This window comes from Barbus barbus, assembly GCF_936440315.1.
Source record: "Barbus barbus genome assembly, chromosome: 13".
In the NCBI taxonomy this organism is placed as follows: Eukaryota; Metazoa; Chordata; class Actinopteri; order Cypriniformes; family Cyprinidae; genus Barbus; species Barbus barbus.
Window position 1 is genome coordinate 5,157,507 of NC_136741.1, and position 27,284 is coordinate 5,184,790.

General features: G+C 37.1%; 1 protein-coding gene across 3 annotated transcripts in view; it reads left to right on the forward strand.

Annotated features, from left to right (window-relative positions):
• The window catches only part of LOC306878930 (myosin-10-like), a 67,663-nt gene that overhangs the window by 16,543 nt on the left and 23,836 nt on the right, over positions 1 to 27,284 (forward strand). Inside the window, exons 4-17 of one of the 3 annotated variants that reach the window (XM_079431545.1) lie at positions 12,064 to 12,091; positions 13,602 to 13,704; positions 15,406 to 15,435; positions 16,018 to 16,035; positions 17,649 to 17,741; positions 19,058 to 19,121; positions 19,416 to 19,514; positions 19,726 to 19,869; positions 20,588 to 20,683; positions 22,554 to 22,672; positions 23,239 to 23,391; positions 24,500 to 24,673; positions 24,849 to 25,022; positions 25,600 to 25,714. In XM_079431545.1, the coding sequence (XP_079287671.1) occupies positions 12,064 to 12,091; positions 13,602 to 13,704; positions 15,406 to 15,435; positions 16,018 to 16,035; positions 17,649 to 17,741; positions 19,058 to 19,121; positions 19,416 to 19,514; positions 19,726 to 19,869; positions 20,588 to 20,683; positions 22,554 to 22,672; positions 23,239 to 23,391; positions 24,500 to 24,673; positions 24,849 to 25,022; positions 25,600 to 25,714 (1,410 nt within the window). Of the gene's footprint in view, positions 1 to 12,063; positions 12,092 to 13,601; positions 13,705 to 15,405; positions 15,440 to 16,017; positions 16,036 to 17,648; positions 17,742 to 19,057; positions 19,122 to 19,415; positions 19,515 to 19,725; positions 19,870 to 20,587; positions 20,684 to 22,553; positions 22,673 to 23,238; positions 23,392 to 24,499; positions 24,674 to 24,848; positions 25,023 to 25,599; positions 25,715 to 27,284 lie in introns of all 3 variants that reach the window. The other 2 variants (XM_079431547.1, XM_079431546.1) reach the window with 2 other exon arrangements.

The window sequence follows — 27,284 nt, forward strand, 5'->3', positions numbered from 1 at the left end:
CTACCAAAGCTGACTCTCTCACATGGAAGGATAGGACAGTTGTCCTGATCTGTCAGAGGCCAGTGAACAAGAGCTGTCCCAGGCTGGGAAGGAGTGGCTGACCTGCATTGTGGGGTACAATGTCGTCTTTGTGTGCCAATGGGGGGGAGCAGTTAATACTCTGACGTGCTGGGTCAAGTGTGGCCGGGACACATGGATCCTGGTGTCTGCCTCTGGAGGAAACACCCCTAACTATGCGGCACGTGCCGGCATCATTAGAGCTGCAGGGATTACGGCTATGGAACCAAGTTGTTTATTTTTCCTCTTGAGATGTTTCCTCTGTCATGGCTTCTTTCCAGTTATTGTTTAAGCACACTTGTGGTTTCAATCACATTTATGGTTGGAAACCACTCTATTACACTCTTTAATCAGAGAACCAAAACTGGCCAAAGTTTAATCAAAGAATCTGATATGGTATGCTAAGGTGGTCTAAAGCGTAATGGTAACAAGCCAATGCATTTCCTTGTGTTGTTGGCGTTTCGGATTAGTTTTTGTTGTATAGTGATAGTTCAAATGGCCAACATTTATCAGCATCAGCTGATATCACAAGACTAACTGAGACTTGTCACAGCACTTTATTCTGTTGCTCTTTCGTTGGTCTGTTTGCTTCTACATTGTAAGTCGCTTTGGATAAAAGCGTCTGCTAAATGACTAAATGTAAATGAAAAAAATTTAAGTTTTGCAAATACTTCAAAATAAAAAAGGCAACCAACTGTATTCATCAAAATATTTTATTATATAATATATCCACGTTATCTAACTGCAAATATAGCATATACTGCCTATTATCTAAAAATAAACATTAACTATAACGCGTTTCATAAAATACAACTACTGGTCAGATTTCCGAGAGGTAAACTAATGCGTTAAAATGGCAAAAAATGCTGTAATTTCCTCAACTTTCTGGCGACTTTGCTTGAAGCACTGAAATGAATGGGCTTCAATGCTGAAACTATCGGTTGTTTGGAACTATTGGCTGCTCCATGACACGCTTTACTTCCGCATTCCTAAGTTCCTATGGGAGTGTCGCAACTCTGTTTCTCAACGGCTCTGGTGCTGACCATAGTGCTGGCGCGCCGTCATAGTGATAACAGCCAATCACATACTTTTCTGCATAAGGCGATCTGATTGGCTGACGCCTGCGTTGGCGCTTGAAAAGTTAAAGTTTTCAACTTCTGCCACGTGCAACGCCAGTGAAGCGACGCGAGGGACCCACAATTCAGTTCAGTTGATGCCACTCCATTCAAAGTAAACGAGAGGTGTTGACGCAGACGCCCCGTGTGAATGTGAATATTTTTATTTATTATTGTTAATGTTCTCTTATGTTCAACAACTTAAAGCTTTAAAATTATTCAGTTTAAGGGGTCTAAAATAAAGAAAAGACAATTATTTGTTACTCCAGCACTTTATTATACTGAATGTCCTGTTTTTTGTTTTTGTTTTTTTTTTTTGTACTTGAGTGCAATACATTTTGGTTGAAAAAATGAGAATCGTGTAAGAGAATTGTGATCTCAATTCCATGGAGAAAAATCGTGATTCACATTTTAGCAAGAATCGTGCAGCCCTACATCTTAGCAGTTACTATTGCGATTCGATATTACAATTGATTATGATTTTTGTTTACGTAAAGACTAGACAATGGAAAATAGTTGATTATACCCTTAAAAGAGACTGTATATGAGTCATATTAACAAAATCAATGCATCACATCTTTCTAAACTTTTCAGGAGCATACACCTACACGGTGTATATTTAAAGTACCTTGAACCATGAAACTTTCAAGTACCAAAACCCTGAACTTGCACATGAATATAATAGTCAAATGTTCAACAAAATGAGCAGAAAAAACACTTTATGAAATAAAATAAAGAGCTATGTTACTTTGCATACCGTTTCAGTCATGTGTAGTCATGTTTTCCCGGTAGTTGGGATTCAAAACGTGAAGGTGCAGAAAGAATTCTGGAAGAGGTTTGATCCTCTGCCTCTGTCATGGTTTTGCTTTCTCGTGCCGGCTTTATATAACCTATATGACGTCATCTAATCAGAAAGATCGCTGTATGACATCAAAGTACGGCGAGAGCTACAGAAAACAGACTGCTTTCGAAGCGCTCTTGCGTTACTTTGATGTTATACACTGAACGTCTGCGTGGTGCAGCTCCAAGTCGAACACTCCTATACATCTCGCCCTCTGTTAGAATTACAAAGTGCTAACTTCTCCCCACCACCCCTTTGGAAAAATAAAATAATGGATTCTGAGGTAAACCAATTGATTTTTAAATCGTTTTAAAAAGAATCGCGATAGTTTTTTTTTTTTTTTTTCTCCCACCCCTAGTAACATTACAACTTGTATCTGCACAAAAGGATGCATATGCCAGTGAACTTTAAGTTACGCGCTATAGCGAGAGAGAGGGTGAGAGAGCTCCCGCCGTGATGCGTTTTCAACAACGCGCTGAAACAAGGGCATGGACAGAATTCACTATAGATTTCGCATTCTATAAAGTTCTCATTATAATGCTTGTCATTAATGTTTATGGAAGATTTGTGCTATATTTCATCCACATTATCAAGTGATTCCTAAAATTGCCTGCGTGTTTTCGAAGCCATAGGAAGTACGAAAACAATTTTAATTGAAGTATGCCTTCTGTTGAACATATGAAAAAAAATCTCTGCTGCATTATAGGATCAGTATTTTTGACAAAGAAACATCTAAAAGCAATATGACCGTCTCAAATAACTCAGTAAATATCGAGCATTGCATTTGAGCATGAAACTAAACACACTGGTAATATGCAGCGCAGCCAGCATGTAAATAAATGTTAATATCCCAACACATCCTATATAAGATCTAATCAGATATGCATGTAGCTAACCCAGACATCACTACGTGACTTCAAAGCCAAGCTTCTCTCTCTTCTCATGTCTACTTTGAACTGCATGCTGTTGCAAGCTAAACAATCAGAGCTCAGGGTGCCACCCAAAGTGCTGCTATAACCAATCAGAAATGTTTTTTTCCACGATCATCGTTTTCATGAACGATCATCGCTGTCACGGCCAAGTGCTCGATCGCTGTTGCACATCCCTATTCACATCTGTCCTTGATTAGTCTGCCAGAAACCAGCCATAATCCCACTCTCTGGCTGTTGACTGAACTTTGTTACAAAGGGCTAATTATAACAACTTTGAGAACTTTGGAAGAGCTGATCTTCACTTCAATAGTAAAAAAAGTCCCGTCTCTCTTCAAGGCATATGGAAGCTATGAAATCTAAACACGGTTACTGACTGGAAAGTTATGTCTGAAACATATAATTACAGCCTTTAAAACAGCAATCTCACAACCACATTTCCCCAGTGCGGAGGCATACTTAAATTTAAATTATGCTAAGAGATGTCGAGCCCCCTAGCTTATCAGTTAGGAATGGGATGGAATAGGTTGTTGTGTGCCAAGATAGTTACTGTTCTGTGGAGTATTTGACCCACCTGTTACCAATACATGTGTAATGAGAAGTAATGTTTTTCAAGACTTTGTCCTTTTGAACCTGGCCCAGGTTGTTGCAGAGAGATCTCATCTGGCTCTGAGCCCACTGGAACATAGTGACCAGAGACCCTATATTTCAAAGACATTCCAAGGGGAGCTCATAAACATTTTTGTACCCGTTTCAAATCAGCTGTGCTTTCCTCAGTACTTCTTAGACAGGATAACTGATCAATACTGTAGATACTTGCTGCTTAAACCTTGCTTGTTTGAGTAAACCATCTAGTTATATGAAGACTGTTCTAAAAATTATGGACATATTTCAGTATTACCTACTATAACTCTACTTTGCAAGTTTGTGGACATGGTGTTGTCCATTTTGGTCTGTGCAATAATACAGTAATACACCTGACAATTATGGATCTACATATTTGTGCCAAAATCATTGTAACTTGATCAAAGTGCTAAATTCAATTCTGAGAAGCAGTTAAAAATAAAAAAATAAATGGGAAGAAAATTAGTATTGGAACTCTCTGAAGTTTTGACTTATGGGTTTGTATTCTCTTATTTTATTTTTTCTTATAAATATTTGGTTGGTTTGGTTGATTTAGGCTTATGAGTTGTTCTATGTTCAATACTTTTAGCTTCTGTCTAATCCCATACAGAAGACCACACGGTGTTTGAGTATGTATAAATATGTCATGTATAAATAATTCTTGAGTTAAGTGTTTATTTTGTTTGTACATCCACATAGCATGAAGGGTCCAGGGTTTACCAGGGTTGTTTGTGTCAGACAGCCATGACCTTTGAGGTGTTTGTTCTTGCAGTAGTCTGAGGCTGGCTGCCCACATTGCTAAACACACCCCTTGAGCACAACAGAATCAGGGAACAAATGCCCTCCCACACTACATGGTTACAGTATCCCATAATGCCTTTGTGAGCTGAGCCCCTGACAAAAGCAGATGATATATTCTTAGCTTGCTAAACATCAGCTGATATCATGATTTACTTTATTTAATTCCAGCAAGGATGACATGTCTCTGAATGAATCTCCTGTCTCTGAATTAATCCTATTGTAGATTGTAATGTATCCTCATAGTGGGAATATATTTAGGACATAATAAGATTGTGCAGCATTTCTTATGAGAGTATGTGTAGTCTGAAGGTCTCTAGATGTTTGGTTTGTAATTTGATAAAGATGAATGACATGCAATCATGATGGTGTTCTGTGTAATAGAGATGCAGTCTCCAGTAGTTTGTGTCACTTCTGATCAGGCCATATCTGGGTCGGCTCACTGGGTAGCTAGTGAGTTATATTTCTCAGTGTGTGACTGACGGGCTTGTCACTTCAAACAGCTACATGATAAATTCCTGCGGACAGCAGTTGCAGCAGATGGGTGGTTATCCTGTTGCGGATACTTGTCGTTGCCTGCTTGTTGTTTTTGCACTGCAGTTCATACGAATGATTCACTCAGGCCTGTTTATTTTAATGTCTATGAGCTCATGCGTCTTATCTGTTTACTTTTGCAATTGTCTTTTGCTTCATATGAAAATGTTCTGTTGAAAGTACAAAATGTTTTATCAACATAAACAGTAAATTGTTTTCTGTGGTCAAATAATATCTGAGAATAAATACGAATAAATATCTGATAAATACCTGAGGTGAAATGGCCATGTGGATATTATAGTTTCTCTCAGAATTAATACATGAAACAATGTAAACACAATAAATATAGGCTGACTCGAGTAGCCTATAGCCTACGTTCTGTACTGTAATTGGCACAATCTGCTTGATTTTTCCGTTTTCTCTGCTTGATCTTGAATGCTTTTTATGTATTTTTGTTTACACGTTTTCAACTAAAAATAAAACCTTGCGATATAACATAACGTTGTAGAACATTGTGTAACGGCTAATCATAAGCTTGTTCAGAAATCGTGACACAAACTTGATAATGAAAAATAACGTCTTTCTCATTAAACCTCATTTAAATAAACGAATATTCGTTTTTTTATGAGCCCAAACATTCGAATGCAAAATTTTGGGAAAATGCTCATCGCTAAGATTAGCCACTCTACAACTGCTCAGCCAAATACTTTAAAATGCATGCGAAATCTAGTCATTACAAAAGGAAGTAGGCGTTTTGCACAAGGGATGAAATCTGTATATTTTTGCTCATGTTCAAGTTGGTCATGTAGATTTGCTGCATTGCCCGACAAAATAGCTGCTTGCTTAAAAAGTGACTTCTGTGTAAACAGTTCTTCATATATTGCTATTGAGGTGAAATTTCATTATAGTGTGACCAAACTTTAACTTGTCAAATTTATGCAGCCCTGTGCCACAGATATTTCTACTAGAAGCACAACAAAAAAATTCACCACCCTTGGTACAGTATGCATCTATACCATGATTACTCTGTTTTAAAGGGGTCATCGGATGTAAGGCTGCAACAATTAGTCGATAAAATCGATAATGAAAATAATCTACAACGATTCTTGTGGAATCAACAGAAATGAGTGGAATAATATTTAACAAAATTTGCATATTTAAAATATTGGTAGGCTTCAGATCCATCTTGAATTTTATTTATTTTAAGAACATTAACTGTTATGAGTTTATAGTAATCCCTAACATGTTTATTTTTTGACATTGTCCGCCCTTATTCGATGATGGATTGTTTATTATAAGAATACTTTTCTTTGCATTAGGCCAGATACACTTTCAGCCATTCAGGGCTAGAGTGCCAGACCTTCCGTCTTCTCTTATCGTTCAGTATTGTATCATCTTCCTGAAGTCATTCTGACAGGCTTTGTTTACTTTGCACTTCACTGCCTTTCTGCATCACCATGAGGGGTGAAACAGACTTGATTGTCTGATCAGTGTGTAAACACGGACTCATTGCAATTAGAACCATCATCACCACGTATTATAAACTGATGCATTATTAAAATATTTTCCTACCCTTATGCTGCTCTTGATTAAATTATTGGCAGCCCTTTTGGCATTCAGTATTACAGTCATTTCTTTCAGCTGTGGTAGATGTTGTTTATGGTTTGATAGGAGGCACAGATCTTTTTTTTTTTTTTTTATGGATCAAATCTCAGCATCAGAACCGTTTTCTGATGTGTTGACCTCATTCCTGCTTGAGCAAAAACGGGCACAAATTATTTTATTTGTTGGAATTGCCTTTTGTTATGTCAACTGCAGTTGTTCCTGTGCATGATACATTTTTCCATACTAAGTGCAGTTTCCAAAAACAGTGCCACATTTCAGTTCAGCCATGATATTTTGCAATAAACTGTATTTGTTAGAAACTGTTGCAAAGCAAGGAATTGTATGTGTTTTGAGTCCAGCAGCACAGAGTTTTACTAGCCTTGGCATGCACATAAGAAAGTGTAATGAATGTTTGTGCATCCCATGTTATTGAGGTGAAAGTGACAGTAGCCCTAGCATTGGAAGGCTTTTCCTTTGTGTCTGTGTCCAGCCTCCTCTCTCTGGTGTCTGGCAGCGATGTGGTTTGGTATGTGAGGAATGTGTCCTGTCGTAGGTTAATGCAGAAGGGGTGGGCCAGCTGAGGGGTGCGGAGTGAGAACTTGGAGTTGAAGCTCACAGCGGTCCTCTAGACTACCCTGATTTTAACTAGAGAGAGTCTGATAATTGATTTGACCGGTCTATAGATGTCATTTATAAAAGCTGAACTTTAAGCAGTTATTACTCCAGTCTTCAGTGTCACATGATCCTTCAGAAATTATTCTAAATGGCTGATTTTGTGATTTTTCTTTAATGAGAAACTATTCTTATTATTCATTTTGATTTTGAAATTAATAGAGTTCAAAAGTACAACAGAACATTTAATTGAAACAAATGTTTTGTAAAACATGTCTTTATTCCCACTTTAAATTAAAAGTATTTGAAGGACAAACTATTTATTTATTTATTTATTTATTTATTTAGTATTAATGATGATCATTTGTGTGGAGACTGGTAGTTATTCAAAAGATGTTAGTCAAATCAAATACCATTTTTTATTTTTTTCACACACTTGCATGTTTCTGTGCAGTGAGGAATTTGACTTTTAGTCATTTATGTCTGGATATGTATGAAGAGAAAATATATATATTTGTGGTTCCAGACTATTGCCCCTATTCTGTTTTATAAAATATGAAAATTTATATTTTCTAAAAATAGATGTTTTACAAGTGCTTTTCATGGCTTATGAAGTTGAGATATCTATACTCAAGTTTGTTTCTTTTATGTTTGCAGTCACATACTTTTTTTTTTTTTTTTTTCTTTTTTTCTTTTTTTGAAGAATTTGACAAACATTTAATTACACTGGAATCATGGCCCACACATCTTCTAGAGCAGGTTTGGAACCAATCAATGAACAAATTAAATGAAACGGGAAGTATGCGAGGTATGATCTGCTGACCAAGCCTTGTCATATTACAAAGATAACGGGTTATTAGTTATCTTTTGAATGCTTGTTTAGGAGCTCTGTTTAATTTAATTATTTCCACACGTTCTTATGGCTGTGCCTGAATTATGCTGGAATCTCTGTAATCAGCTGTTCGTTATTCAGAGAAGAGTTGCTAAGGCCTTGACAATGGATGCAGTGAAAAGAAGTCAAGAGCCCTCTCTTCACTTGATTATAGGCTTCCCTTTTCTGCAGCTATGCTGATAGGAGAGGCCATTCTTCAGAATCCTTGGCTGCCATATCTGTGTCTCTGTATCTGAGACAGATAGTGTCATGAATGTTCACAGAGATTGATGTACGCCACACAAAAGGAAGCATCACCACCCTGGAACTGCTTCCAGTTCTTGTAGCCTGAGCCCTAAACCTTTTATCTAAAACTTTGTCTTTGAACATGGCATGTTTCATAGCTCTGCTTATGACAACATCAATCCAACATTCTGTTCCTGTTGATTCATACGTGAGCACATTGAGTTATTAGGGCCCAAGCCAGTAAGGCGCAGGGCCCTATTGTTCCCCTAAGGATTATTTTTATTTATTTATTTTATTTTTTCAATCATCCAGGCACTTTTGGGGGCCTTAACGTGCCCGAAAACTCTTGAAAATTGGCACGCACGTATGGCGAAAAATGAGACCCAGGAGATGCCTAATAACGTCCACATACATTGTATGATGTAGATCAAACTTCAGTGATTTGTTCGTTTGGATAGTTTGGATTAACCCTTTAATTGCTGTATCCCTTAAAACCAAACTGCCAGAGGGTTACTGTAATGTGTGTGCTCGCTGGGCACCGTTTTATCGATGCCACCGGGGTGGCGTATGCACTGACGGCTTGGGCCCGTCATCGCTGCTTGCAGCTATATTTTAGTCCTTGTGTTTTCTGCTATCTAGTTTTTAAACAAAAGATGTTCTAACAGTTGCTACATGCTTCCTTTTATGGTATTATCATTCTTTCCCATATTCTGTTACACGTTTGGCCTCTTATATGAAGGCGGGTTCTCGAGTGTTAGACTTTTAGTGAGTCCAGGTGGAGGAAACCCCATACTGAGGATGTGCCCAGCTGTAGATCCTCTTCATCCCAGACAGCCCTGACCTCCTGCTGCCAGAATAGGAAAGCAGTCAGCACTATTTTATCTTCAGGCATCCTTTGTTCCCATTGGTGAACTTAGTCAGATACCCCTGTGTCTCATTAGAGGACTGCAGGACAGTCTCCTTTCCATGCCTAAAAGAAGGAAGCAAATTGGTTGTGGCATTTTAAACGACCTCACTACTTTTTAGGAGCTTGATGAATCTTCACCACAAGTCCTCTGAGGATGCTAAATTATGTATCAAACTATCATAATTCTGACTGCTTTGGTGGAGCAGTGATCAGTCTACAAGCAGCGCTTCAAAAGCACAGCTGGTATTTTATTTTAATAAAGCTCTTGGATCGATTTCCTGTAATCTTTTCACACCGAGACATGCAACACTGCTAACAAGGCTGACAATGTGAAACAATAGAGCAACTTTATTATTTCCTTTTGGTCTTTTGAATTTTGTGCTGTGTGAATATGCCTTTTCACACTGTAGGTACAAGATGAAAATAATCGTATGAATCTTGATCTAAAGTAGATCAAGTTTAGAAAAAACACTGCTGAATGGGTTATATGCCAAAATGTCAAGCTTAGTTTAAGAAAAAGTCTGCACAAACATTAAAGCAGCGACTTGCTCCTGAAAAGAAAAGATGTCTGAGGACATTTTTGGGTCGGGTTGGCCAGGTTTATCTTATCTAGTGCTTCTTGGTTCCACCAGACACACACAGATGCCTGGCGTTTCAAGGATGGCCTGTTCTCAGCAGCTATCTGATACTGCAAGAGCAACCGTTTAACGGTGACATGAAGTTATTTATCTACATCATTAGCAACATTCTGCAGCTCCAGATTGGGGAACTGAGACACCACCCAAATAATCACTTGGAAGAGCTCCTAGGGTGGGTGTGTGTTAGTTCGCCCCTGGTTTACAGAAAATGTATTCAAGTGAATCACAAGCCTGTGGAGGAACATGCAGAGAGTTATGCTGTAATACAGATGAATACTCCAGTGTGAGCACAAAAAGCTTGACGAGTACAGTGTATGTGGTTTTGTAACTGCTGTACAATGCGGAGGAAGTCGTTTACTTTATGAGCTTATCAGATGTCCTGTATTGGGAGGAGGCTGCAGGACATTAGGTAGTACATTAAATCTGCTGATCTGTTTCCTTTCAGATTGCTCTTTCTCTGGGCATGACCTGAGACCAGTGTGTCCTGACACTGTGGTCAGTATTGGCCATAGTCTCTTAATACTCTCACCCGATTACCTATGCATTCGTGTTTGATTAAAGTGAGCTGATGTTACAGAGATCAGTGCACTTAAAGCATGTCAGAGGTTTTCTCGTGCATAGGATAATGTTCATGTAAATATCTCTGGCATATACCAGAGTTGACATTTAACTGTTTGTTGCTAGGAAATGAAATGCGTAAGTTGGCAGAGAGTTTTGCTCACATTGAAGCTAAAACATCAAAATCAGTAAAATGGCAATCTGCATCATATAAGAAATATGTGCTGTTAAAAGCCTTCTTTTAAAAACCGTCCTCAAATAAGCAGTCACACGATGTCCCCTATCCTCCTCTTTGCTTGCTTTTAGAATTTTCTTATAAAGCCTTTACTTTCAAAGTTGCGAAATCATTCCGTTTTGTGGAAGACCAACCTGTTTATGAAGTGAGATTTACAGATGAGTGGGAAACCTACTTTGAATATAGACGAGATGTGACATAATGAGTTTTGCAGATGTTTTATGGCTTGCATTATAGGCCAACACAGCATTTTCAGTTGGCACTCATTTTCATTTTATTTTGAGCCATCTTTCTCTCTGCTGTGTTTTCTTTCATGAAAACTTTCCGTCTGTTGAAAAGACAGAATAGTCATAATATGCAGTGTTGAGTATATTCAGATATGACGGCAGATTGTAATAATAATTGGGTAGGAATAAACCATAAAATAGGGTTTTAGGTTCTTTTGCAAGATTGCATCAATGTACATGTGTTGTTTGTATTTGATAAATCACTCTGTGGTGAAATATTTGTCTTTTGCTGTTTTAGATGCTTCTAAATGTCAATAGGGTGGGCGATATAGCCTCAAAATTATATCACGGTATTTCAAGAATATTTGTGATAACGATATTTATGACGATATACAAAAAAATATGGAACAACGTTTTATTGGTGATTGCAGCTGGCAGGAAGCAGCATTTATTAGTGCAAACACAATGAAGGACATTTTCCATCCTTTTCCAATGAGCTACTGTCATTGATGATAGACTACCTAATTCGACACTACGTGGAATAATTATTATTTTTAAACATTGTACACTAATGCAAAACAATTTAAAATACTTATTTAACACTGAACATTTTTTAACTTTCTAACAGACATTATACCAAAGCACAAATTAACTTTAAAATTAGTAAAATGATATTTTGTGGCCATTTTTATGCAAATAAATGCAGCCTTGCTGAGCAGAAGGGAATTCTTAAAACATTAGAAAATATTACAGATCTCAATTTGAACACTGTGTGAACGTTATAATAAATGTATTAATAGAGCTGTTGTAGTAATTATCATTGTTATTGTCTTTTTAATTTTTATTTAACAGAACAACCGTAAAATTACAATACTGACATTTATGAATGTTGATGGAGCTTTTATTTTGACGGAAACCCGTAGGAAGTCCTTTTTGTTGGTTGACAGCAGCAGATTTATAAATTATTCTCATTACTAATTTGGGAAGATGCACATATCACATTGTCACATGCCTTGTAGAAATTCATAAAAGTAACACAGTTTCAGAGTTTGGATTTTGAACCCTGGCTAGTGGCTAACGAAGAGCTCCTGCAGCGCTGTTTGAACACATGCAATTTATGCATGTATTATATATATATCATGGATGGTATGATATGGCACACCCCTAAATATCAAAGTGGATTGATTTGAATTAAAGGCTCAGGTGAACTGAACTGAAAATGCTGACCCATTATTTTTTTTTTTTCTCTGTCTCCTTTTTTTGCAGATCGTGAGGACCAATCAATTCTTTGCACGTGAGTAACCGTTAGGTCATCTCTATTCAGCAGTTACATGTTACGTCAATCAAGTCGGGGCTGATGGAAGTGATGTCACGTCCCCAGTGCTGCACAGGAATGGGCTTTTTTGGAATCATACATGTACAGCTATGCCTGAAAACATGAGTCATGTATCACGGTGGTATTAAATATCAGTAGCTGCAGCTGTTCGGCATGTAATGCATTCACAGTGGGAGTCAGACCCACGGCAAATATTTCTAGTCAGCCTAGAATTCATCCAAAGAAATTTGAGCTCTTGATGGATTAAGCCTGAATTATTGTCTTTGCACATTGTAAATAAGTAAACAGCCTCTCTCATGTCTTTGTGGCACTCTAAGAGGTTATGAGAGTGGGTTTTAACATCCTCTCTCAAAGTAAACCCCTCCTGTCGATACCACTGCAGCATATGCCATTCTACACACCCACTATGAAGACGCATGTCTATGTAGCTTGAATGCAGGTTTAAGGAATCTCGCACTTAACAGCTTATAAATGAATGAAGACAATTTATGGCTTCAGAAGTGACTATAGTGTACAATCATACAGACTACTTTTATTATGCTTTTTGGAGCATGAAAGCCTTTAGTGATTTACAGAATCTTCTAGTAGATTCCAACTAATACGTCTTGCTAGTTTTTAACAACATGAGGATATTTTCTTTTTTCAGAATGGAATAAAATGCAGGAGTTTTAAGAGATGCTTTTAGAAGATAGACGGTTTCCATGACATCTTTAACTCAATAAACAGTGGGATGCAATACATTTGGCAAAGATGTCAGTCTAATCATCTATTGCTGTAGCTGGGGTGCTTTTAAGGGTCTTAACTTTATTGATAGTTTTATCATGAGCTGTTCGTAATGTCAATGTGTATAGTGCTTTACAATTGATTTTGTTATAGCATTTTTAAGCATTTTGTTATTTCATTTTGTGTGGTTCACCCATTTGCATTAGATTTTGCTGTTATATTTTATTGATTGAAGCCAATGTTAAGTGAATGACTTCACAGGCCTTTGTGGAAAAACTTTGGCCGCATTTCTAAAGATTTTTTCCATTTATGGGCAGATTGGGGAGAAGAATTTTTGAATCAGACCTGTGAAGAACTGCATTTCTTGCATTCATATCATTGTTATAAAAAGTTTCCAACAGGATTAATTTGTATATTTATATATTAAATAAATATACATTATATTTATTGCATATTATAAAAGACTTTTAATGTTTAGGCTACTTAATAAAGCTCATTGTGTAATGCACAAGCACTATAGACTAAATCCTCCTCAATCAGAGTCCTAGCTGCTGAAAGGAGCTGCAGCTGTAAAAACAAACAGCAGAGCTAGCAGACCTGTTATGCAGCCTGATGCTTAATTTAGCTTGTGGAATGCAAATGTACTTAAGTATCTACCCAATCTGTTGTGTTTTATTTTATTTGGATATTTTATTGTTCTAATGATATTTGTGTGTTTGCTTTTGATTGGATTTTTCCCTTGCAGAGGGGAATCAGGTGCTGGAAAGACAGAGAATACCAAAAAAGTCATCCAGTACCTGGCTCATGTTGCATCGTCTCACAAAGGAAGGAAGGACCATAACATTCCAGTAAGTTCCATTTCTCTCGGCCATTCGCTGAATCATTCATCTTGACATTCTTGTTGAATTTCACCAATAATATAGGTGTGGAGAGAGGGATATGTAAGCATATTTTGGGACACTGTCACACCTCAGTAGGGGGCAGTACTGAGCAGGATAGGATAATGAGGCTTGCAGGTTAAAAACTAGTAAATTTAGAATCATATGCGAAACTACATATGTTCTGTCGATTACTCCTATGTTGCTAATCGGTTTTAAGAAACTTTATATAATTAGGGTTCATCTTCATCTTTAGGCAGTCTGCATTTTTAGACGGAGACGTCTCTAGAAGCCCTTTTAGAAGGTAGACTATTGACATGCCATCTTTAAAAAAAAAAAAAAAAAAAAAAAAGTGTGGGATGCAATGGGCAAAGACATCTGTCTAATCGTCTATTGCTCTAGTGCGGCTGCTTTTAAGCATATTAAGACTTTTTTGAGAGGAATTTACAAATAGGTTGTTAGACAAATAGTCAGTTTTTATAACTTATCTTTACTGCATTTACAGTTGAAGCTCTCATACTGTACTCTTTAATTTGCAATGTCTCGTATGTAATCTATTTGATCTAGTTACAATGACATCAGGGTGCTTTTGCTGGAAGAGGAATTTTAACCGAATTAACATACATCAGAGGATAACATGCACTTGTATGTCATTGATAGATGTTTTGTGTAGATTGTAATGTACTGATATTGTTGTCTAGATGATCATGTAGTAATAACTGCTGACTCTTAACTCTGTGTATAAGTAGTACTTGTGGGCCTGTATTGAGGAAACATCTTAGTGGTTGCAGTGCTGGCCTGTAGTTTGCCATCCTTTTGCAGTTTTACTGGTCTCTTAATTTGTGATAACATGTATTACCTTCATAAATGTATGCAAACACGCTAAAGAGTTTTACATGCTGTGGTTATTGGTCTTAATGTATTCGCATGGGTACTAAAGGCTTAGATCTGTCCCGTGGTCTAGGGACACATTTACACTGCATGGTTCAAGTGACCCAATTCCGATTTTTTTTTTTTTATTTTTTTCCTCCCATGTGGCACAGATCGGATATGGCCCATGACAGTGTAAGCAGGAAAAAATCGCATGGATTCCAATATTCTCTGATCGGTTTCAGGCCCATTTCATACGTGGAAATAAATCAGATATGAATCGGATAAGTGTATTTGCGCCTGCCGTGTAAGCAGACAAATCGGATTTCCCCTGTAAATGCGACTCCTACGTCATTGAAAAGTGAGGTTTTTTTTTTTTTTTTTTTTTACATTTCGTGGTACAGACATACCATACATCGCAAGCTTTCAGCGGAGCTGCGTACATCACTTGCTGAATAATTTGTACTAGGCTATATTATTTTGATGTATAGATGTAACTGTTGCATTAAAAACCTTTCTGTGAATTTCATGTCAAATAAATTAAACTCAATGTACTATTCAAATTGATTTGTGATGTCATATGCTATTTTTGGCTTGTTTCACCAAGTGCTGTGTAAAATGCACACATCGGATACGGGTCACTTTTAAAAGAAATGTAAGCATGTCGTCCAAAAAATCAGATAAAGTCACAAAATCGGAATTGGTCATCAAGACTTGTAGTTTAAATGCAGCCTAAGACACTTGGAGAATGTGGCCCTGATGCCTTCTAACATATTACATCTGTTTATTATATACAAACAGCCAGAATCTCCTAAAGCAGTCAAGCTCCAGGCAAGTTCCCTTTAAGCTTTTTATACCTGCTCTGCCTGTGCATGCAAAACTAACCTGCTGTATAAACACCAATGGAATGTAGCCAATCCAAGGGGATATTTTTTAAATAAGTAAACACATTGCTTTAAGGGGTTTACATTTGAATTATTTGTACATATTTTGTCACATTTGCTAAATGGTTTGGAATGTATGCACTCTGTCCATGTTTAGTGTTGGATAAAACGTATTAGAGAAAAACCTAGTTAACTTGCCAGGATAGCTAGGGGCATTGTGATAAATTTGCATGATGTGAAAATCTGAAAGTCATTTTCATATTTAATTTAGTTGTATGGAAGTAAAGAGCTGATCATGTACAACCTGAGCTGATGTCTAAGAGATAAAAAAAAAAGTAATGAAATTTAGTGTTTGTAGCACCACACATAAAGGTCAGTTCTGTCATTTAGACCAGCAACATTATAAACCAGCCTCATTTTGTTCAGCTTTTAAATCACCTCTTGCTTGTGTGTTTTGTCTGTTGTGTGTTTGTGTATTTCCCTCTGTGACATTAACACCTCTGTTTCCATGATAATTATTTGATTACAGAACGGAATCCTGTTTTATGTGAGTAGCTTGTAGTCCCTTGTTTTTTCCTGTTTTCTTTGTTATCTCATGCTACTTCTTTGGGCATAGGAAACTATCATTTTCGTTCATTTTACCCTCATCTTTTATTTATTTGTTTTTACTAACGACTTCTCATTCTGTCGTATAACATCTGCTTTCTTAATTATTCTCTTCTGTTCTCTGTGAATCCTGTACACTTTAAAAGTACTGCATGATGGTTGTAGTGCTGAATTCCCATTTGTCAGATCACACGTTACTCTGCTCCATCCATGCAGCTGGAAAGTTCTGGAATGTCCATTTACAAAGAGCAGCTCAAATGCCAGTAGTTCTTTGCATACTTACTGTAATGATGAAAGTACCTTTTTGACTTAATCTAATCAGACCTTCATTTGCTAAAAATTACCAATGCTAATGCAATTTTGTCATACCACTGCAAAGGTTACTTTATCTTCGGTTTAGATGAGAGTGAAACCTGTTATTTTTCTTAATGCTTCATCACTAATGCTTTTTTAAAACTTCTGACTTTAGTTATTGATTTTTGTCTGTCTCTCAGATACACCCAGATATGTTTAAACAATTCAGCAACTAATTCAACAGTTAAAGATCTTGTGGTCTATAAACATCTTGCAGTCTATTTAGGCTTTTTATAATATTACATTTCTGTAAGCATGAAAATTTTAAAACTTTAAACCACAAAATCCCCTGGACTGTATCCACCGTCGTTTGGGTGACGTAATGGGAACGGGGTGTAAATTCACAGTGGCCATTCTCTCTTGATAATGACAGCAGCAAGAACAATGGGACACCTGTCTAAACTTCCTATCAGGTGGCCGTGGGCAACACTGAGGGTGACTAGAGGATGTAAGGGGGGTGAATGTCCCAGTTTTGTTGCTGGGGAGCTGTGATGCAGACTAACTCTGTGATGTGGCACAGTGGGGCTTTGGGCGTCTGTCGTTGCTAATTTGAGGAGTTTCCTCTCCGACCCCCCAAATGCCTGTGTTTCAGGCAGCCAGTGAGAATTTGCACAAAAAGCCTCCTGGCTACCCAGGCTTTAATTAGGTTTATAGGGTAGTGTATTTTTACTCCATCCAGATGATCTGCTTCTGGTTTGAGGGTCAAATGAAGAGAAATGGCTTTGCTATGGAAGCAGACTGATCATTGTTAGCCACACCATCTTAACAAAATACTGTGAAGAATACAGTAAATAAATGGTATTTGTGTTCAAGATGATATGGAACTTTTGAGTTTGGAGTCAGTCATCCCACTCCAAAACGTATGTGTATTAAAAAGGGGATGTTAATAAAGACCTTACTAATGATACAAACTAATCCAAGGTGATCTGCAGCATACTGTTTTAAGGTAATATATGGTCAAATTTGCAAGTTTGTAAAATTGGAAATGTTTCTCTTTTCTTTCACTCTGTTTATTGGTGTTAAATAGAACATTTTCACTGGGTTTCTTTTCAAAGTTTCACAAACATTTTCTATTGCTTTTTAGTTATACACTACCTTTTGAACTTTAATGTTCATTTTGTATCTGTTCTTGTATGAAACTTAATTTAATCGTGTATTTAAAATATTTAATGTTTCTAACCAGTGACTATTGCATTACAGGGAGAGTTAGAGCGTCAACTCCTGCAGGCAAACCCTATTCTGGAATCCTTTGGGAATGCCAAGACAGTGAAAAATGACAACTCTTCACGCTTTGTAAGTTGGTCTAAGTCTGATCATTCCACCTCTGTTTTTCCTACTGTAACCCTGTTTCAGCACTGGTTAGTTCTCACCGCAAAAGTGGGTGTGGACAGACAAAACAACAGCGTTACCAGCGTTAATGGAATAATAGTCAACATATTATACATAAGCTCGCTGTACATTAAATAAATAAATAAATGCACAGCTGTTTACATTTGCACTCTGCAAGGAAAATATACGTTATAAAAACACGCTGTAGCATCTTTAAAAACTTTTGTAGTTTATTTAGCAGTGTTTATGTAAGCCATAAATGAATCGGCCTATAGAAGAGAATTTATGCCATACCTTGCCCACTACACAGCAATGACAAAACAAACACTTTCAATCTGTGAGCGTTTCTCTCACTTACTGTAAGTGATCTCAGTCTGAAGCGTCTGTGATAGGAAATCAACACATGCTGTAGTGAATAATTCAGATTTAAAAAAAAATAAAAAAAAATAGGATTATTAAAAACATCCCCCCCCAAAAATTGTATATTTACCATTTTATTCCTTCAATTAAAAATAAAGCATGCTAGCATTGTCTTCTATGATGTGCAACATAAAAACCTCTCAGAAAATGTAGTGTTTCATGACCCTTTAAACATTGCCATAGCGTTTTATTACATTCTTGTTACATTTTGGCAATGACCGTTATGTTTACTGATTATGTTTATTTATTTATTACTTTACAATGACATTTATTATGTTATGCGTGTAGCATCTGGAAAGGGCCATTTAGATACACACTCAGTAAAATCCACATTCAGCGATCTGAAGAAGTAGCCGTCTTGTCTTGCATTGGCTCCTCTTGTCTGCTGCTTGAGTTTTCGCTGGCATGCGTCAAAGTCAGCAGAAAGCTTTTAAGCATACAAACAAATCAAAAGCCACAGAGGAATTTGATTCTTCAGGCCTTCCTTTAGGTAATTATTTTGGGGGCATTTGCTGCAAATAACCATGTCTGTTAGCCTTTTACACATACTTTGAGTACAGATTCTTTTCAGGTAGAGCTTTTTAAACATGTGCTGCATATCATGAATGCACAAGCCCCTCTGTCCAAATATTGTAGATCAGGGGTTCCCAAACTCGTTCCTGGAGGCTCCCCAACACTGCACATTATCAAAATGTGCAGTTTTGGGGAGGCTCCAGGATTGTGTTTGGGAACCCCTGGTGTAGATGATCATCTGCTCAAATGAATTCTTAGAAATGTTGATTAGGCCCATATATAATGATAGCTATGACGCAATGGTGTATTGTAAAAAATGCATATCTTAAATATTTGTCTTTCCACAGGGCAAGTTCATCCGCATCAACTTTGATGTAACCGGTTACATTGTGGGGGCCAACATTGAAACCTGTATCCTGATCTGATAACCATGCAATTACATTTGAGCATTGCTGCAAATAGCGGCAAGATCAAATGCCTGAAATGGGTGAATTTCTGTGTCTCTTTATTTTTCAGTAGGAGTAAGGGTATTAAAAGTATTATTTAGTATTTTACAAATAAAAATAAAATCAAACAATTTCTAATCTTTGCGTATTAGTTTTATTACATTTAAATATAGTGCTACGAAAAATGTGTACAGCTTTGATTTGACATAGACTGAAAAAAGAGCAAATGGACTTTGCTTGCCCTTAACTCAGTCTAAAGATCTTCTTGAAAAGTCCAGGGCTGTTCGCCAAGCCAAAGATGAACGCACCTTCCATGTTTTCTACCAGCTGTTGGCTGGTGCTGGAGAGCATCTAAGATGTGAGTATTTCTTATTACATGGTTAAGTTTTTAGTCAGTTTTTGCAATGAGATTGGAAGACTTCATTCTAAGTGCAAGGTCAACATGGATGTAATGAAACAGGCTTTGGATATTCTCAACATGTAAAGTAATCAGACTGATTATGAAGAGTATGGTGCAGTCTGCTGTCTAGAGAAGATTGCAGCTGTTAATGCTCTTGTTCTTCTGGCAGCTGATCTACTCCTGGAGGGCTTCAATAACTACCGCTTCATCTCCAACGGTAACGTTCCCATTCCAGGCCAACAGGACAAAGATAATTTCCAAGAGACCATGGAAGCCATGCATATTATGAGCTTCTCCCATGATGAAATCTTATGTAAGCATACATGAAACAAACCTACTTCTACTACGTAGTATATTTACTGCTGCTTTATACATGCATACTAGTAAATCATCATAAACGGGTATTGCACACCTTTTTGCCTTCACGTTGCATTCAAAATGGTCAATGAATATACAGAACAAGAGCCTCATGTAGTCTCTCTATTAATGAGTTGATAACCTTGACAACCCTATTATTATTTTAAGACATGCACTTAACATTTAACATGCAGTTAACACGTTCAATTAAGTTTGTTTAAACACTAACAATTTAGTACACAATTTAACCGTTTCATTCTTTTAAGTAAATTTTTCTCATTCTCTTAAGTTATTTTTTGTTTAATTAAATTTTATTACATTTACTTTGCAATTTGATGCAATTCAGAAATGTTTGTTTTGAGGAAAATAAAACTCCTGCATAAATCTTCCTGTTCAGTTTCATCATATAGTCCTCATCCACTGAAATATTTGAACCCCTCAAATGAGACTGAAAAGGATGGATATGAAAAAAAATAAGGAATAATCTTGATTAAATGTAACTGTTTAACATCCCTAATAAGTATACAATAATAACGAAATTCTGGATAAAATAGTTTTAAATGGAGTATAAGCATGCCACACTGCAGGACATCGACCTTCCAAAAACATTTCATGTCAACTACCCACATACTATTGACGCTCTTGTCCTTTTTTTTTTTTTTTTTACACTGCAGCAATGCTCAAGGTGGTATCAGCCGTCCTGCAGTTTGGCAACATTGTGTTCAAGAAGGAGAGAAACACCGACCAGGCCTCTATGCCAGAAAACACAGGTATTCATCTGTTTTACAAGTTTCAGAAATGCATAATGCCTTATTTTAGCACCGAGATAATGTTTCTTTTTTTTTTTTCAGTAATGGAAATCTAAGTTATAAATAAATCGTAGTCGTTGTTGTATCTGCGAGTCATCTGTGTCACGTCACCTGTAGCGGTTTTTTCCCCTGTTGGCAAAGGAATGGATCCGCCCTACTCTGCCTCTGATTGGCTTACCTTAATGTTCTTTCCCTCATCCAACCAATCTCACTCCTGAAGCCTAACTTTTACACGCTGCAGGCAACTGTCCATATTTCAGACGGAATGCATTTGTATCTGCTGTAAATTATGGTGTTCCAGTTTAAATGGTGATTACTGCGTGAGGCTGCTTTTTTTTTTGTGTGTGTGTGTGTGTGAGGCTGCTGTTGCGATAGCTATGACGATTGTAAGTTACGTTATCACTACATTAGTTTGCTACCCTTTGCAAAAATGCTTCTCAGTCTCGACCTTAACATTTGTCTCGCATATCAGTAAGCTATTACTCTGACATGAAGTCGATTTGAGAACTGTTCGACCTACAAGTAAAGCATACCGTTTAATGTATAGTAATGTTAGTATCACTGAGCTCAAGTCAGGCAGCGCTAAGCCAAAGCTAGGTGTCAGCCTGTCAAGTCACCTTTATTTATATAGCGCTTTTAACAATACAAATTGTTTCAAAGCAACTGCACAATATCAAAATAGGAAAATGGTGTCAATGTAAAATGACAAGATTAAACACTCAATTTTCAGTTAAAGGCATTATTGAATTCAGTGATGGCATCATCCAGCTCAGTTCAGTTTAAATGGTGTCTGTGCAATCAAGTCGACGAAATCGCTGGAAATGAAGTGTAACAGCCTGTTTCAAGATGGAGAAACACATCGCGTTTAGCCCGTCAGCTGCTTCAAAAATTTGAGTGCTGAAATGAAAATTTACAGTGGTTTATTTCCCCTGACTAAGTTCATGTAATCATCCTTGTTGATTGTAGACCGTAGTTGTCGCTCAAATGTCTTTTAATCATATAAAGGTGTTTATCCTTGAATGGTGCACTGCAAAAAATGTTTTCCTACTTAGATTTTTTGTCTTGTTTCTGGTCCAAATATATATAAAAATGTGTTTTTGTCACCTTTTTCACTCCTGACGAGTTTGCACCCCTGGTGAAGTACTTGTATAACTCCGTAAATCTTTTGGCAGTGCATTAGCATTAAAGTGTGTTCGCTATCCACACTACCCTCCAACCTAACCTCTGCGCCAGATGTTTTGTGCAGTTTTCCACTGCTCTGTTTTGACAAATTACCCGTTGGACTTCTCTTGGGCTCCCATGATGACAGTTTGAATGGTTTTTGGATCCGTTTCATATTAAAAGAAAATACCGGAATAGTTGTGCTAAGTTGCGTTAAATCAATCGTGTTTACGTAAGAGCCCCAAAAGTTTTACCGTCATGATGCATTCCAGCAAGCTTACTCCACTGGCATTTTGATTCATTCATTTTTATCATCACTGTTCATGGTATATTGAAACTTTCATCTGTTCAAGCCTCCAAGTCATTCACGACTTGAAGCTGGAAAGTTATAGTCGTGCTGGTGGTCCTGGGGGGGACTCTTGGGGTTTGTTTGGCTGCTAAATGGGCTGTAGGGGTTTAGAAGTCAGTAAATTGCAATAACGACCTGACTTATTTGAAATACCTCTTATATTCATGAGCAAAAATGTCCCATAATAACTTCTCTCACCACCATTTAAGTGCATAAGGGATACTTCTAAAATCCTATAAATCGAAAAAGAATGTCATCATTTTTGGTCAGCTTGCATTAGAGGACCATTTTGTGAACAAGTGAGTGTTTTCTGTTTTTCAGCTGCTCAAAAGCTTTGCCACCTGCTGGGCATGAATGTCATGGAGTTCACACGTGCCATCCTGTCTCCAAGAATCAAAGTGGGCAGAGACTATGTACAAAAAGCCCAAACTAAAGAACAGGTAATGAGCTATTACGTTGTCTACTGTATATCTGTCAAATCACCCACCCTTTCAGCTATGAAGCGGTGTTTTCATTAGTGTTTTATCTCTTGAATCTTGTCAGGACTGATTGTAGACCATTGCTGTACTTTTGTTCTATTCACATTTCCTTTTCTCCTCTGTCCTCTTACAACAATAGGCTGCTAGTCTCCTGTCATTAAAATGTTATCATAACTGAACAAATTCTGCAGAGGGGGTAGTGTTTGGGAAACCTGTTTGGAAAATAATTCCACTAGAGGGTCATTTCAGGCTTTGCTTACCATTTTTAGTGTTGGGTATTGAATTTTAGCAATACGGATTCTGCTTATCGATTCCAATAAAAAAAAAGAAGCATGTGTCCTATTGGCTCCACGATTTTTTTAAAAAGTGGAAGTGGTTCTAAAATGAAACCAGTTCTTGATACCCAACCCTACTTTTGTGTCTGTGTTATTATAGTGTGATTCTATATTATAAGGGATATTTTTGTAAATGTGAGGTTTGTCACTTTTTCCCTTTGCCTGATCCTGTCTCTCTGTTTCTTTGACCAGGCTGATTTTGCAGTGGAAGCCCTGGCCAAGGCCACATACGAAAGGTTGTTCCGCTGGCTTGTTCACCGCATTAATAAAGCTCTGGACAGGACCAAGCGCCAGGGAGCTTCCTTCATTGGCATCCTGGACATTGCTGGCTTTGAGATATTCCAGGTGCGGCTTTCTTAGCTCAGCTATCTCTTTCGCTAAACCGTAGCTATTAATCACTATACTGACACAAATCAGAGGTCATATGATATGAGGTTTTCTAAAAATGCAGGCAGTGCAAGAACTTAAAGGCTGTAATTTTTATTGTATAGAAAGATATTGTTTGGACAAATTTTATTTAGTTTAACATAGATTTTAAGCATACCACAGTATTAGTGGGTTTCAAGACTGATTAAAACTGATTGTACAAAACAGAATTTCTGTGGAGAAAATTAAGAATTGAGTTCTTGATTTGTGACAAAAATAAATGACTATTGTGCCACAGAATGTACTTCAAGTAGTAATTCAAAATTAAGTTTTGTTCCAATTTTATTACTACATTTTTTCTTTCGTGTTTTAGTGGTAAACCTCTGTGATCACTGTTTGCCAAAAATAAAAGGAATTGTTGGATTTTAATTTGATTTGCGTTTTTATAGATTAATTGAATTGTTAATATTTCTTTGATTACCAGCATTTTTGATGCTGAAATTTGTATTAAATCATTAATCCAGAAAAATAAAACGGACAACACAGGATTTTAAAATATTTTCTAGGCTTTATTATTTAAAACAAAATTGTATCCGTTGTTGTAATAAATTATTGAATTGTTAAAGTTTTACAATTCAAATAACACTTAATTCAACCATTAAATCGGAATCTAAAGAAGAAAACCGAATTTTGGACATGTTTTTGTGATTTACTAAAATGTAATTATACCATTAAAACAGAGTCCAGAAAAATTAATGGGAAAATGGAATTCAAAAACAATTGCGTAAACTTAAACTTGAAACCTTAAGAAGGTTTCTTCCTTCGGGTTTTGCTGGAGGATGTCCTTGCTGTCTTGCTTTGGATAGGATGAATCTGCTAAATTGAGTAATATAATTATGGTATAGTTAGGATGAAATTACAAGGTTTACAGTAAATAGCGTAATTGCATACCCACTCATAGCTGCAGTATTTAGTTAAGTGATATTGATATTGAAGATACTGATGTTGGTTAAAGAATCTATTATGCATGTTCTGGGACTACAAATGCTATGGACAAAGACCCAAAGCTCTCCCCATCTCTTGGCAGCTGAATTCTTTTGAGCAGCTCTGCATCAACTACACCAACGAGAAGCTTCAGCAGCTGTTCAACCACACCATGTTCATCCTGGAGCAGGAGGAGTACCAGCGTGAAGGCATCGAATGGAGCTTCATTGACTTTGGCCTCGACCTGCAGCCCTGCATTGACCTCATCGAGAGACCGGTGAGCGCTCACCACCCTTGAATTTTTGTTCTGGGTTCCTAGAATTATTTTCTACTCCAAATATTTGCAAAATGTCATGTGATTTGAAGTTACTGTGGAAGCAAAGAATATTTTCAGTGCTTTCTGTTGGCTTTTCTAGAAGTTGTTTTGATCGGTCTCATGGTACCATTCCTAGGCAAATCCTCCTGGTGTGTTAGCTCTGTTGGATGAGGAGTGCTGGTTTCCAAAAGCCACTGATAAAACCTTTGTGGACAAACTGGTGCAAGAGCAAGGCACTCATGCTAAGTTCCAGAAACCACGGCAGCTGAAAGACAAAGCCGATTTCTGCATCATTCACTATGCTGGCAGGGTACGTCTGCATTCATATGAATGAAACTACACATAGCTGTTGGCTTCACTTCTTGTACTTTAGTCCTGTGATGGTTTTTGTAATGAAGGCCTTTTGTTAGTGTTTCAAAGAAACAAGGAATGCATCGTAACCTAACCTTATGTAATTGGATTTAGTCAGGTCATACTGACTTGCAGTGAAATGTTGCGTTGCTGTCTTTCAAGGGTAGCAGCATCCAGCTGTGGTATGTGCTAACCATAGGACACATCTGTTTCAGATCAGTGAGCTGTTTGCAATAGAAACTTGACACTGCATGAAATGAGGAACTTTTGATATTTCTCTCCCTTTGAGCTATGTTTGGGTTACAAGCCAGAAAATTAGAGTTTGCTTTGTTTCCTGTTGTTTATGTAAAGAATAATAGTGCAATGAGTTATACTTTACCACTTTCAGTAGTTACATAACACTATGCGAACAGCCAACTACCGCTGAACTGCAGCACCTCTTAAATTAAACGATCCAGATTGAACCAATCCTGACTTAATTCCATTCTTCCCATCTTGAGGTTGTTATCGTACTGTTTAATTCTCTCATTTTGCAGGTTGACTATAAGGCAGATGAGTGGTTGATGAAAAACATGGACCCTCTAAATGACAACGTGGCCACACTCCTGCACCAGTCCACGGATAAGTTTGTGGCTGAACTGTGGAAGGATGGTAAGCTGTTTCCTTCTCGAGTGCCTTCCGGATTCCCTGACACATGAAACATTAAACAGATCGTTTTTATGGTTCTACCCTCCCACTCTGTGAAGAAAGAGACTGTTGTTTTCAATCTTCAGTTTCACGTCTTGTCTGTCTTGTAAAACGAGCTTGTCATGCATTTCAGTGGCTTGATGCAAATATTTTAACTTGGTGGGGGGAACTATTAAGTTACAAAGAGTCAAACTTTGGGCTGGGTGGTGTGTGTGTGAATAAAAATGCATCCAACAAGACACTTTTGCAATACTGTTGATACCACAACATATTTATTTGCATTGTAGTTGTAATCAGGGCTGCTTTACATTAATTACAGATCAAAGCAGTGAGTAAATATGAAATGATGCAAAAATCCAGAGTGGGATGTGTCATTATATTGTCTCATTTCAGCATTGATTGTATTTCCAGCTAAAGTAATTGTGTATTATGAATAACATAATACACTTTTATATAAAATTATTAATACTGTTGTAAAATAATTACTCAAAAGTAAATACCAAATAGAATGTGTGTGCTAAGATCGATCAGCAGGGTCTTAAAATGTTCAATTGAAAGTACACATATCCAAAAACATTAGAAACTAGTGCAAATGGAAAGACTTTTGCTTATTCTCACTTGTGTTGCACAGCACTAACCAGTGTGTTTACTACCATTTATGTCTTTTATGTGCTAGCTGTGTTCTACTACTACTTTTTTTTTATTTTGCTTTTTTTCTTGTTTATCCCCCTTTCTCTGTCTCTCGACCATAGAGATTCAGAATATCCAAAGAGCGTCTTTTTATGATGTCTCTAGTCTCCATGAATCGCCAGGTGAAGGTATACGATGCTGTAGGTCTCTGCTTACCAGCACATTGTGTACTTTCAAACACTCCCATGGCTTGTAGACCTGGGCCCTGGTCCCTCTAGCTGGCTAACTTTAGAGTTAGCTGGATCCATCTGGAAGGAAGCGTGACTTGGCTGATTCATTAGGAAGCCCAAACTGGCCATGAATGAAGATTGCATGACAAATGAATGCATGTGCATAGTGACATAATACAGAGTACTGACACTGCATAAGAAACATTTGAAAGTGTCTCTGGGTGACTCTATGGGTGCGCTGGCTATAAGGATTAGGGCCCTTGCTTGTTCTTTGAGTGCCTTTCAGCAATTTTGATTCACACACTTGCTAAATATTTTCCCTGTAATTTATTACTAAAAGTGTCAAATCATTATTAAGTCCACACCTATAGAATTTTTCTGTCAAGACATTTTGACAAGAATAGGTGATTCTGAAAACTTGGTCATATTTCACCCCCAAGTCAAATAGAAATATGCTTTGCTTGTAGAAAATAAGTGTTTATCTGTCTGTCTGTCATAAATGTAGTTTTTTTTTTTTAAATAAAATGTTTTTTTAATACTTATCTACAAGCAAATTAATTTTCATTACAGGAAATCACAAGTTATTATTAAAAAATGACTATATTACAGTAATAAGAATCTTCAACAGTAATAATGAGTAAAAACAATTGTCTGGACGCATTATGATAATAACA